General features: G+C 34.2%; 1 protein-coding gene across 5 annotated transcripts in view; it reads right to left on the bottom strand.

The window, feature by feature from the left end:
• Positions 1-312: 312 nt before the first annotated feature.
• The window catches only part of ctage5 (CTAGE family, member 5), a 41,662-nt gene continuing 29,102 nt past the window's right edge, over positions 313-12,872 (bottom strand). For 4 of the 5 annotated variants that reach the window (XM_056476649.1, XM_056476651.1, XM_056476652.1 and 1 more), the window contains exons 25-29: positions 11,082-11,207; positions 7,692-7,811; positions 5,460-5,512; positions 3,757-3,943; positions 313-1,245 (exon numbers count right to left, since the gene is read on the bottom strand). In XM_056476649.1, the coding sequence (XP_056332624.1) occupies positions 1,064-1,245; positions 3,757-3,943; positions 5,460-5,512; positions 7,692-7,811; positions 11,082-11,207 (668 nt within the window). In that variant the 3' untranslated portion in view covers positions 313-1,063. The remainder of the gene's footprint in view (positions 1,246-3,756; positions 3,944-5,459; positions 5,513-7,691; positions 7,812-11,081; positions 11,208-12,872) is intronic. The other variant, XM_056476650.1, reaches the window with a different exon arrangement.

Below are 12,872 nucleotides of genomic sequence, written 5' to 3'. Positions count from 1 at the left end.
ATAATATATGCCTTCAGTGATGTCCTGAAGATAAATACCAAAAAGCAGTCGCGATCGTCTGATCTCATATGAAGAAAGATCTCACAATGATATGTGATGACCTGTGCAGGTGCTGTAGTGCCATCCCATTTCTTAGGGGTAAATTTTGAAGCCCTTCCCCTTAACACCTGGTTTTAAGGGCCAAGGGGAAGGGGTAGGGGTAGAAAAATAGAAACGGGATTGGGCCTTCCTGTCAACCTACTGTCTTGTCAAATAAAGGCAAAAATAAATCTTTAAAAAACAAACAAACAAACAAACAAAAATGTAATCCAGTTCCATTTTCAGTTGCGGCTTTATTATTAACGTACATAATTTCATCAGACCACATATTAAGGCATGAGCTGTTATTTGAGAAACTATAAATATATATACGCTACATGGACGGTTCTCTGTGTTCTCAGTTGTTGGATTTATTAGTTAGCAAGAGTCTTGTTTCAATGACATCCTATTCACAATATATACTTCTTAGACATCCTATATATACACGATTTGACAAACATGAGGACCTTTCATCAACTAAAAAAAAAGCATAATAACATCACAAACCTGAGCATCTAGCAGTCTTGTTGACTTTATAAGTTAACTACAGGTTTATTAAAATAACAAAAGGCTGCACACTTCTGCTGTTCCTGAAAAACAGACGTCAGCTTCCTCCATTTACTCACCATGCTTACACTCTTAAAGGGACAGTTCACCCAAAAATGACAATTTACTCCAACCTTATTTCCTCTTACGATATTTTAATAGGATATGTTGAAAACTGGTCTACACTGACACCCATAATAGGAAAAAAAAACACTACTAATCTAGTCAATGGCTACCAGAACATTCTTCAAAATATCTCCTGTGAAAAGAAACTCAATCAGGAACAATTGAATGGTGGGTAAATGACAGAACGCTCATTTCTGAGTGAACTATCCCTTTAGGTGAGAGCCCAGAGTGTAATCACGAGACTGCTGTGGCTTCATGAAGCAGCCCTGAGCATGTCAACAGGAAGTGGTTTGCAGTCTGCAGGAAGTCGTGTTCAGATGGTGTCGTGAGGAGCCGGTGGCTGGTCTGGTGGCTGTTCGCTGCCGGGTGGAGAGGGTCTGGGTGGAGGTCCGTGGGTGAAGCTGTCGGATGGGGCTCTGGGTGGCAGGAAGCCCATGTGTTGAGGGAACGGCACTGGAGCTCGGGGAAACATTCCTGGAGGAAGCGGCCCGCGCACTGGAGGACACACATGATCGTATCGTTATCAGTCTGTGCAAGTTAATTAGCTAGATTATTTTATTATTGTAATATGTGTTGTAAAAGTTAAAGGGGTCTTATTACGCCCTTTTTACAAGATGTAAAGTCTCTGATGTCACTAGAATATGTAAGTTTCAGCTCAAAATACCACACAAATAAATTTTTATGCCTCTTTGAAACTGACCCTTTGATCCAAATAGCTTTAAATTCAAGTGCGATTGTGCTCCCAGCCTTTTTTAAAAAGCAAATATAGTGTGAAAACTCTAATGGCAGACGGCTGCTTCTCACTCAGGGCTGTTTATGCTAATGACAGAGATATCGTCACTAATGGGTGGGCTTTCCCTCTGCGATGCCATGTACGAAAGGAAAATGATTATAAAAAATCTAATTATTTCATTTTTACAACAATAAAAATCAGTCCAAGGCACTCGAAAAATGAGGAAAATTTAAAAATCCTTTATTCACATGGCTAAACCTTAAAAAAAACATACATGTTTCGGCAAGGAGTTCCATTGGTGAATAAAGGATTTTTAAATTTTCCTCATTTTTCGAGTGCCTTGGACTGATTTTTGTTGTTTTTTTAGTGAATCCCTTACCCAAAGAGCACCGACCAAATATTTGTGCTACCCCTAAGCGCTTTTTGTTTGTTTTTGGATTAACATTTCAGGTTTCCCTTTAGATGCTGGTTATATTCACACACTGTTGCCACACAAATGTGTTTAAACCCCTTATAAAAGTGATTTTTGAATAACAGGTCCCCTTTAATACATGTAATAATAAAACAATCCTTACTACTTAAAGTACCTTACTCTTGTGATAATAATAATTACAATACAATTAAAAAGTAATAATGGTTTATAAATTTTAACTAAACATAATAAATGAGACTCTGAAATGATGCCATTTCTATTTTCCATAAATCTTCAAAATAATAATAAATGAAACAGGAAACCACGTAGATTAATCAGACAAAATTCTGTACAACAATTCAATTCATACATGGACAGTGTAAAATAATAATAAGACTACCTGAAATTCCTATAAATAGAAATATACTTTAAATATAATCTATAAGGAAAGAATGTATTATTAGAAATCTTTAAATAGCCAAGACCTATCTTAAAATACTAATAATGATAATAATAAAAATAACAACAAATTATTCATTATATTTAATAATAAATAATATCTGATAATTTAATTTAATAATTTATTGCAGGGATTTTAATGATGAATTCTCAGCTTCATTACTCCACACGAGTCACACGAATCCTTCAGAAATCACTCTAATATGAATTATTATTATTAATGGTAATAGTAATAAAAGCAATAATGAGAAATAATTTTACTTGAAACTACATACAACAAGAAAGCAGTTGTTTAAAAATGTAACCAATTTAAACACCCAAATTTATATGTTATAGCAAAATATTAAATACAAATTTTAAAAAAGAGGAAAAATCAAGAGAAGCAAAAAATTGAAACATTTAGTTGAAATTTTGTTGGTTGCAATATTTTGCTTGAATTTAATTGTATTATCTTTCAATTTCTAAATATATTTGGTGACTAAAATATTATTTTAATAAATATATCTGTTTATTAAATCTGTTTTGTTTAAATGCACCAAAATACATTGACTATATTCACTGAGAAATGGATACAAATTTTTATTTTTAATATGCAGTGTTCTCAGTTATGCTGAGCACTGTATATAAACGGGACTAATGATAGAGAACCTTTTTTCCCTCTCAGTAGTTCCATAAGTTTTATTGTTATTGATATTATTGCAATATTACTGCAATAAGTACCAAATTACTGTATATCAAGTCAATATCACAAATTTAATATCAGTACATATCACAAGCTTCAACTGTTTAATGATACTACCTCAATTTCTTACAAATAAATAACACTTAAAGTTATATATAAATATGTCAATTTAAAGATACTTAATATAAAAACCCAAGTAGTGAACACCTACAACTAAAATATGTAATAATAAACAGAAGTGTAATGATAATAAATGATTCATAATTCATTCATTGATTTTCTTTTTGGCTTAGTCCTTTTATTAATCAGGGATCACCACAGCGAAATCAACCGCCAACTTATCCAGCATATGTTTTACGCAGCTTCCAGGCACAACCTGGAAGAACATGCAAACTCCACACAGAAATGCCAAATGACCCAGTTGGGGCTCAATCCAGCGACCTTCTTGCTGTGAGGCGATTGCGCTACCCACTGCGCCTCCGTGACGCCTGATTCATAATTATATGAGAAATAATAATAACAACTTAAAGTATAATTATAGCCAATAATATTATCTTTTTTAAATATTTATATCTTTCCTTGCTAAGTATAATAGGTAGTGATTGATTTACTAAAATGTTTCATGACAGAAGTTTGTAATTTGCTTTCAATGCACTTTCACTTGATATTTGCATCATTAAACAACTGAATCAACATAAGTGGAGGAAGAAGTTCACTTACTGCCCATAGGGAGAACAGGAGGCCCACGAGGAGGAAAGAAATCCGGAGGTCCAAAAGGGCCCCTGTGTGGAAAATGTGGATCCCTTGGGTCCATCGACGGAGGCATTGACATTAATGGAGGCCCGGGAGGAGGAAGAGGTCCCATTCGAGAATCTGGATCAGGCGGCAGCCTCATATCACCAGGGACCTGTACAACACACACATACAGTTGAAGTCAGAATTATTAGCCCCCCTGTTTATTTTTTCCCCCAATTTCTGTTTAACAGAGAGAAGATTTTTTTTTTCAATACCATTTCTAAACATAATAGTTTTAATAACTCATTTCTTATAACTGATTTATTTTATCTGTGCCATGATGACAGTGAATAAAATTTGACTAGATATTTTTCAAGACACTTCTATACAGCTTAAAGTGACATTTAAAGACTTAATTAGGTTAATTAGGTTAACTAGGCAGGTTAGGGTAATTAGGCAAGTTACTGTATAATGATGGTTTGTTCTGTAGACTATCGAAAAAAATATAGCTTTAAGTGGCTAATAATTTTGTCCTTAAAATGGTTCATAAAAAAATTTAAAACTGCTTTTATTCCAGCCGAAATAAAACAAATAAGACTTTCTCAAAAAGAAAAAATATTATCAGACATACTGTGAAAATTTCTTTGCTCTGTTAAACATCATTTGGTAAATATTTAAAAAAGAAAAAACAATTCAAAGGGGGGTTAATAATTCAAAATCTTTCGCCCTCCTGTGAATTCTATTTTTCAAATATTTCCCAAATGATGTTTAACAGAGCAAGGAATTTTTCACAGTATTTCCTATAGTATTTTTTCTTCTGAAGAAAGTCTTATTTGTTTTATTTCGGCTAAAAGCAGTTTTACATTAAAAAAAAACCTTTTATGGTCAATATTACATGGATACAGCCTGAGAGACAGTCAATAAACTCCAGTATATTATGTGTATGTGTGCATTACTGTATGTTTTCCCATTGTCTATCACAGCGACCCCTAGCCTGTGTGTGTTTCTGAGCTTTACACAGTGGTTTGAAATGTTCACACTCTCATTTGTTACAATGTTTATTTAAGTTGAAATTGTTAAGATATTTAGTTTCTATTCTTTTATTTTGATCTTTTTATTGCTATATATCTGTCCACATATTTCAAGCTTTGGCAATAGTGTATTATTTACAGTCATGCCAAATAAAGCAAACTGAAATTAACTGATACAGGCGGATGTACAAACAACACATGTAGAGACAATTTTCTAACGGGTTAGTTCACCCCAAAAAGAAAATTCTGTTGTTAATTACTTATCCGAACGTAAATCCAATCCTCTGAGACCTTCATTCATCTTCAGAACATAAATTAAGATATTTTAGATGAAATCCGAGAGCTCTCTTTCTATCTATAGAGAGAAATAAGTAATTTTTACAGTTTCTTTGGTGCACAAAAGTGTTCTCAAAGCTTTGTATGATTACAGTTGAACCACCAAAGTCACATTTGACAATGTTTTTGCTTCCTTTTCTGGACTGTTGCTGTCTATGGAGGATGAGAGAGCTCTAGGATTACATTTAAAATATCTTCATTTGTGTTCTGAAGATGAACGAAGGTCTCATGAAATTATAATGACATGAAGATGATTCATTAATAACAGAATTAAAATTTTTGGGTGAACTAATCCTTTAAATAAATCAGAGGTGAACTCACATCTCTGCCCTCATGTTCACTGATCGATGAGCTGTTCCTTAGAAATGATGAATCTGAAAAAAGAAGAAGCAGAAAGCAGATTTTGTGTTTTAAATTAATACCGGAGGATTGCTAGAAAGAGCCCTGCTTGTATGTCTTGGTAATGCTATTCCACAAGCTACATACATATTGCCACACCAGCAATGTACTTCATAGCAAGATCAATACAGATAATAACATATAACATAATAATAACAATGATGACATCAGTACGTCAATAAGAGACAATACAAAAAAAAACATTTCAAATATGACATTAAAGTCTGTATGAAATCAAAATTTATAATGTTTATTTTGCTGGGGCACATTCTTATTCTTGTAGGCAACTTTAGGTGAATTTACTGAAATAAATGTGTTTTGGTAATCTTCAATCAAAGTCTGATCATTAGCTTCTGTGTTTGGATTGGTAGTCCTCTGCTGACGTCAGTTTGACATAACAGCCACAATGTTCTTAGCCACGCCCCATACTGTTAGATTACTCTAGGTGTGTCTCATTTCAGAGGCTGCATCGACTTCAGAGGCGAGTCCTTCGAAGTCCACAAAGGTCGAACCAAGCGTTTCAAAATGAGACGATCTAGCCTACAGAGGACGGATCTCGTCACCTGGCAACCGTAACAGCTGCTGTTAATAAGCACTGATCAAATTTGTAATGACTTTTCTTCAAAGATTACAACTTATTTTAAGTGATCTGAGGGCAAAACAAGGTATATAAAAGCTGGAAATATATTTCCTTTGCTCCATACATCTACACATATTAACGTAAACTATAAAATCACTCTTTCGTAAGACATGTCATACTCTTTTTGTTTTTTTTAACACGTGTTTAGATATCCAAGTAAAATTAGCCTAATTCATACATTTAAACCGGAGTTTTCTTTTAAAAGCGTCCTGCCGTTGTCAGCGTGCAATGAATCTTGGGACGTTCGAGGCTGCGAAGGATCCACTGGTTGTGTCCTTCATTAACTGGGAAACGAAGGACGCATTTTGAGGCTGCGTTTGAAATGAGACAGCCTTCGTCGCGGCGCAATGACGCAGCACACTTCAAATGCATCCTTGGGAGGATGCAGCCTCTGAAAAGAGACACAGCTTATGTGCAAAAAGAAAGCCCCCCCCCCCTACTCAATATTTAATTTCAGCTGGAAGTACATGAACATACTGAAATAAAAAGTATAAAATAAAAGTCTCAGCAACTTCCAGTTCACACTGACTTTACAAACAATAAATATGATTTTTGCCTTCGATATATCATAAAACCAGCTCAGCGTTGAGTTTCTTTCAGTTATTCTGCTCTGATTTACAACAATAATATATTTTGTGGTCTGCACAGATGTCTCTGGACCAGAACAGATCAAAAACAGTTGAAGTCAGAATTAATAGCCCCTGTTTATTTTTTTCCCCAATTACTGTTTAACGGAGAGAAGATTTTTTTCAACACATTTCTAAACATAATAGTTTTATTAACTCATTTCTAATAAATGAATTATTTTATCTTTGTCATGATGACAGTAAATAATATTTGACTAGATATTTTTCAAGACGCTTCTATACAGCTTAAAGTGACATTTAAAGGCTTAACTTGGTTAATTAGGTTAACTAGGCAGGTTAGGGTAATTAGGCAAGTTATTGTATAATGATGGTTTGCTCTGTAGACTATTGAAAACAAATATAGCTTACAGGGGCTAATAATTTTGACCATAAAATGGGGCTTAAAATTGCTTTTATTATAAACAAAATAAAACAAGTAAGACTTTCTCCAGAAGAAAAAATATTCTCAGACATACTGTGAAAATGTCCTTGCTCTTAAACATCACTTGGGAAATATTTTAAAAAAATAATAAATTCAAAGGGGGGCTAATAATTCTGACCAACTGTATGTGCCGCTGTGGCAGTTTGAAACATTAATATGAACCAGAATCTTTTAGACCAAGTTTTGAATGTTCAAGTTGTCTGTATGCTGACTGTATGTGCAATGCATTTCCCCATCTTGGCTTGTCGTAGGCAAGTTTTAGCATCCCAACTTTTTGTGGTTCCTCCTTGCATCGTTACAACTAATAAATATGGAGGACTTTAGATCAACACTGTACTGACTAGTAGTGGTTATTAAACACACACACAAGTCAACTTTAATTTAGATTTTAAGAGAAGCAGAGGAGAAATCAAACATTGTAGAGTAGACCACATGGAAAGACTAACCTGATTTATCCCCAAAGTACTGCTCAGGATGAAGTGGAGGTCTAGGAGGCAAAGGACCCATGGGATACGGACCTGGAGGAGGCCTCCTATATGGCAAACCCGGATCTGGGAGAGGGTGACCTTCCAGAAACATAAAACAAACATTTAAACATGTATAAAAGGTTTATATATCATAAAGAATATTTGATTATAAAGTTGAAGTCAGAATTATTAGCCCCCCTGAATTATTAGCCCCCCTGTTTATTTTTTTTTTCCTGTTAAAAATCATTTGGAAAATATTTAAATTAGAAAAAAAAATTCAAAGGGGGGCTAATAATTCTGACATTAACTGTATATAAAAATAATTACATTGATATTTATAATAATAGACTAAACTCTTATATGAACAAAACAACAAATATTTAATCATTTTAATTTATATAATATAGAGCTGAATGCAAATTTTTTTGCTCTTTTTAATCCTAAAATTAAATTTAATCCTTTCAAAGTGCTGATTAATGAAGATTTAATTGAACACATTCTTAATCATAGTCATTTAAATTACTCATTTCTTTTGTTTGCAGATGCTTACTTGCTATTTTGTAAAATACTAGACTAGTAATTAGTTTGAAGTGTAATTTAAAGTCTAAACTAAATTAATCAGGTTACCTAAAAATATTTCTTAATTAAAATAGGAATATTATTATTATTAATAATAATAATAGGAAATGCTAAGAAAATGTCACTGCTCTGTTAACATTAATTGTGAAATATTTTAAAAAGAACAAAACATTTCCACAGGAGAGCTAATAATTTTGCCTTCAACTGTATATAGCATTTATATCCTTTATATATACATTTATTTAGTCTAATAAAAAAATATATTGTTTTAATCAATATCAAGAGTCTTTCAAACATTTTTTTATGTGTACAATGCATTATCATACCATTACTAACTGAAAACCAAACTGTTCAATCACAACGTACATTAAAAATAAGAACAAAACTAAAACTTAAAATGCAGGAACAGGGAGCATGTCATGGGAATGATGCATTACACACACACATGTAAAACAACCACTGCTGTATGACCAAGAGCATTTATTGCCCTGAATATTTCGTCCAAATTGGCTGAACCGTCATTTTTCGGCCCAGTTGTGAGGAGCAGTAGGGGGCAGTGGGACAAAGCCTGACTCACTGACCAAAAATGCAGAAACATCTAGAACAAAGAAGACCCAGTTCTGTGACTCTTCAATGAGCTGTGTGGCTGAATCAGCGCTTCTGAATAATTGAGTCTGAGCGCCAGCAACAGAAACACCTTTATATGAGCCTCTTTTACACACTGCTGGATAAACTAAACACACAAGATTTGGCATTCATAGATTAATAACTAACTGATACTAAATTGAACATATAAGCTTCTCTGGCAACATATTCCACTTGTTTTGTAAGATTTACTGTTTTTGTCATATAATTTAATATATCATTTGTTTACTAGAATTGTTTAATATGCTTTGTTTTAAAAAAACATACATCCTAAAATATGGCTAATAACGAGTTACGGTTTCTACAAAGACCCACCTTCTGAATGCTCAGAGTGCTCTGATTGGCCAGCAGATTGACCCAGTGTGTTGTGATTGGCTAAACTCCTCAAATGTGGTCATAAACTGTCATCTTAAAACTAGAACTACAGAGGCTGTCATTTTGACGGTTTTTAAATTTTGCAATTCAATAATCATACCCTGACATTTCCTAGGTGTGTGTATATTTAACTCTAACACTGACATTTTTATTAAAATTACGAAACATAAAAGCGTTATGAGTATTTCTTCCTTAAATGGCCATTATATCCAAATTGACTGCATGTATTTCAGCGTTCGCTACTTTTTCCAATGTCTTTGAATATGAGTGCCAAACAAAAGCTTACTATTCTGATAGCAAAAATGTAACTTTACTTCAGACATGTCTTTAAAACTTTAGAAAAAATATTGTTTTCTGGACGAAAATAGGTATGCATCTTCTGGTGGTCTTTGTTTTAGTTCTTTTAACCGGCCCAATGCCACTTTAGTCTGCATTGGGTCTGCACAGACATATGGTCTGCATTGGGCTGCACAATATATGGTTTCAGCATTGATATCGCAATGTGATCATTCACAAGTCACATCGAGAGCATACACAATGTGGAGTCTGGATTATAATTTATCATGTCGCAAGTGTTTTTTGAGGCCTGTGACTGTATGAGGGTTTTAACTGCATTCAGGCCTAAGAAATTGTACCATCTGAAAAATGAATAATGATTGTTTTTATGGAGTTGTTTATAAAACGAAGACTTTGCAGCATTATTATTCACTTGCTTATTCAACTACTGTAAACCTAAATACAGTTTGATAACAATAAAACAAATGTTTAATCTGTATCTTTTTCTTTATTGAATTTATCTACAGGGTAGCATGTTCGCCTCACAGCCAAAAGGTCGCTGGAAAATGAATGAATGAATGAATGAATGAATGAATTTATCTAAGCTTGTAGATTGTTTATTATATTTTGTGCACTCCTATACAAAATCATCCCCATCAATCTAAAATGATAAATTCCTAACAAATAGTTATTCATCTCATTTAGTGAAACTGTATTCATATCACAATATATAAATACTGGAACGTTCGATTTTTTCCAATATCGTGCAGGCTTAGTCTGCATATTACCAGCCAGATTCTGACAATGTAGAAATCTGAAAACGTCTTGAGCAAAATATTTAAAAGGGGTAAGCTTCTTTGGTATTAAGGCAAAAGGTGGTTTAGTTAAAATTTGTGACAACATTATATGGATGAAATGTCAAGTAGAGGTGGACGCTACTTATTTTTTTGTGATATATATAAATTAAACACATTGTGATTTAGATGCTTAAACTATATATTGTGCAGACGTTCTGTTCTCTGTTAGACAGAATAAATTCCTTCTGTGGGAAAACACGAGCTCTGTAACTTTGGAGGTCTTATACATGCACAAACTCACACTAAAGTACAAGCAATATCATACGCTTATATGCTAATCATGCACTATTTTTAGTATTGGTAAAAGCTAAATTGCTTAATTAGTAATTAAGCAATTAAGAAATTCATTAGTTTCACGCAACCATTTCCTCCCTCTCTGATCATTTTAAACCTTGTAAATGACCTTGTGAATTGTTACGCTTGTCCCAATCCAACCTGAAGTAGATGAGACAACATACAAGCGTAAATGTGATTTAAAATGCTTTGGGGTCATCCACTTTTGCTCACCTCCAAAGCTAGTTATAACTGCATCTGATCGGTTGCTTTTGTAACTTTAATGCCAGGTGGAAACATGATCGCTGATATGTAAAAATCTTCAATCAGTATTTCTTTGAGATCTACAGGATCATCACTTTACCTGGAGGGACAGGAGGGCCCCTGCGTTCTCTGTCCCAGGATGGAGACAGCGAGCCACTATCAGAATGAGGGCCACTGCGCTCAAATTCTGGCCCACCACTAGGGGGCTCTACCACACCACGGGATGCTGATTATGTGACAGTGAGAGTGAAGGGAGATGAATGGAGTGGAGAGAGACGCACATAAACACGTTTGAGGAAGTTAAGAATGGAGAAGGGAGGAAAGGGAGACAACCAACAAAATATGAACAAAATAATGAAACATAAACAGACCCGTCTACACACAAACATGGGTGAGGGTTTGTTAGCCACGGTTGGGTATGCAAATAGTTCTGCAAACAAACTGCAATGGCAAAATGAATTAACTAAGCTAACTAGGCTAACTGTCACTTGAGCAGCTGTTAAGATGGTACTGATACATAAATATAACAATGCATCTGTGATGGATGGCATTTTAATGTCAGTTTATATTTTGTTTTGGTAAATATGAAATACATTTTTATATCGATCATACAAATACTATGGGAGTCAAGACGCTACGCAATTGTTGTTTGCTAGTTTCGTTTTGTGCCACGCTGTTTAAATAGCAAATGCATTTGCACTCATATGTGCGCCCATAAGCAATCTGATCTAAAAAAGGAGGTGTGTTGAGGCACATTGCTGGCGTGTTGCTATTTTGAGGAACTTAAATAGACGGTTCAATAGACAAGATCAAAGCTGGTCTATTGTTCAGCGTGCAGCGCGTTAGTTGTGCGCCTCGCTTACACATTGCTTAATACACACAGGATGTACAGCAATAAGCAAATATCTTTACAAATGAAGAGAATTAAAGGATTAAAATATTACAAAAATTATTGTTTACTAACATAAATATAAAATCCATGCTTTCATGCCTTAACAATTTGATTTTGTATAATTTTATCATTATTAGCAGTATTATTTATTATCTGCATATGTATATCTGTTTTTTATCAAAAACAAGCTTAGATTTGCCCCACCTGTCAGGTTTTAGACCATATGGGGCACAGCATGTGTATTTGGATATAACTCAGTTTTTTGAACACACTTCAATATTATTGTTCATTTATTCGTTTGTTGGAAATTAGATCTGAATTTAGAAATAGTTTTGAAATCTTTGCGCTTAACAAACAAAATTAATTATGTATAGGCTAATGGATGTCTGTGCGTACAACATGTTTCCCTACCACGAGAGTGAAAGCGAAAGTAAGTAATGAGGAGGCTCATCTCTCATTCTCGCGCTGTAGATGCTCTGTTTAACTGTTTTCTGGCTAGTGAAGTGTTCAGTTTTTCCACTTACAAAGTTCGCCACGTAAATAGCAAATGAACTATGGCGCGGCGCAACTGGCTCTTAAAGGGAATGGGAGATGAGACTCTGATTTATTCTCAAAACACACCTTTAACTCATTAAGAGAATAAGCTCAACCCTGTTAGACCATGCGCCACGGCGCAAAGTGGATTTTTCTGTCCTTAAAATTGCAAAAGTGGATTCTGACACGCCTTTAATGCATTCGCGCCCTGCGCTTTGGACTTTGCGCATGGATCGTCAAAATAGAGCCCTAAGTGTTTGCACCTTTACAGTTACTTAGTCTGAATTAAATCTGAAATACATATTTTATGTTTATTCGAATATCATTAAATAAAACATAATTTTTCAAGGGAAATGTCATTTTGTAAGCAAATCGCTATCTCAATACTCAACCTCAATCTCATATCACATATTTTTCTAGTATCACGCAGCCCTAATTTAAATGACATTACATATTTTATATTCA

The sequence above is a fragment of the Danio aesculapii genome, chromosome 17 (genome assembly GCF_903798145.1).
Source record: "Danio aesculapii chromosome 17, fDanAes4.1, whole genome shotgun sequence".
Classification (NCBI taxonomy): domain Eukaryota; kingdom Metazoa; phylum Chordata; class Actinopteri; order Cypriniformes; family Danionidae; genus Danio; species Danio aesculapii.
This window is presented reverse-complemented; position numbering and strand designations above follow the sequence as displayed.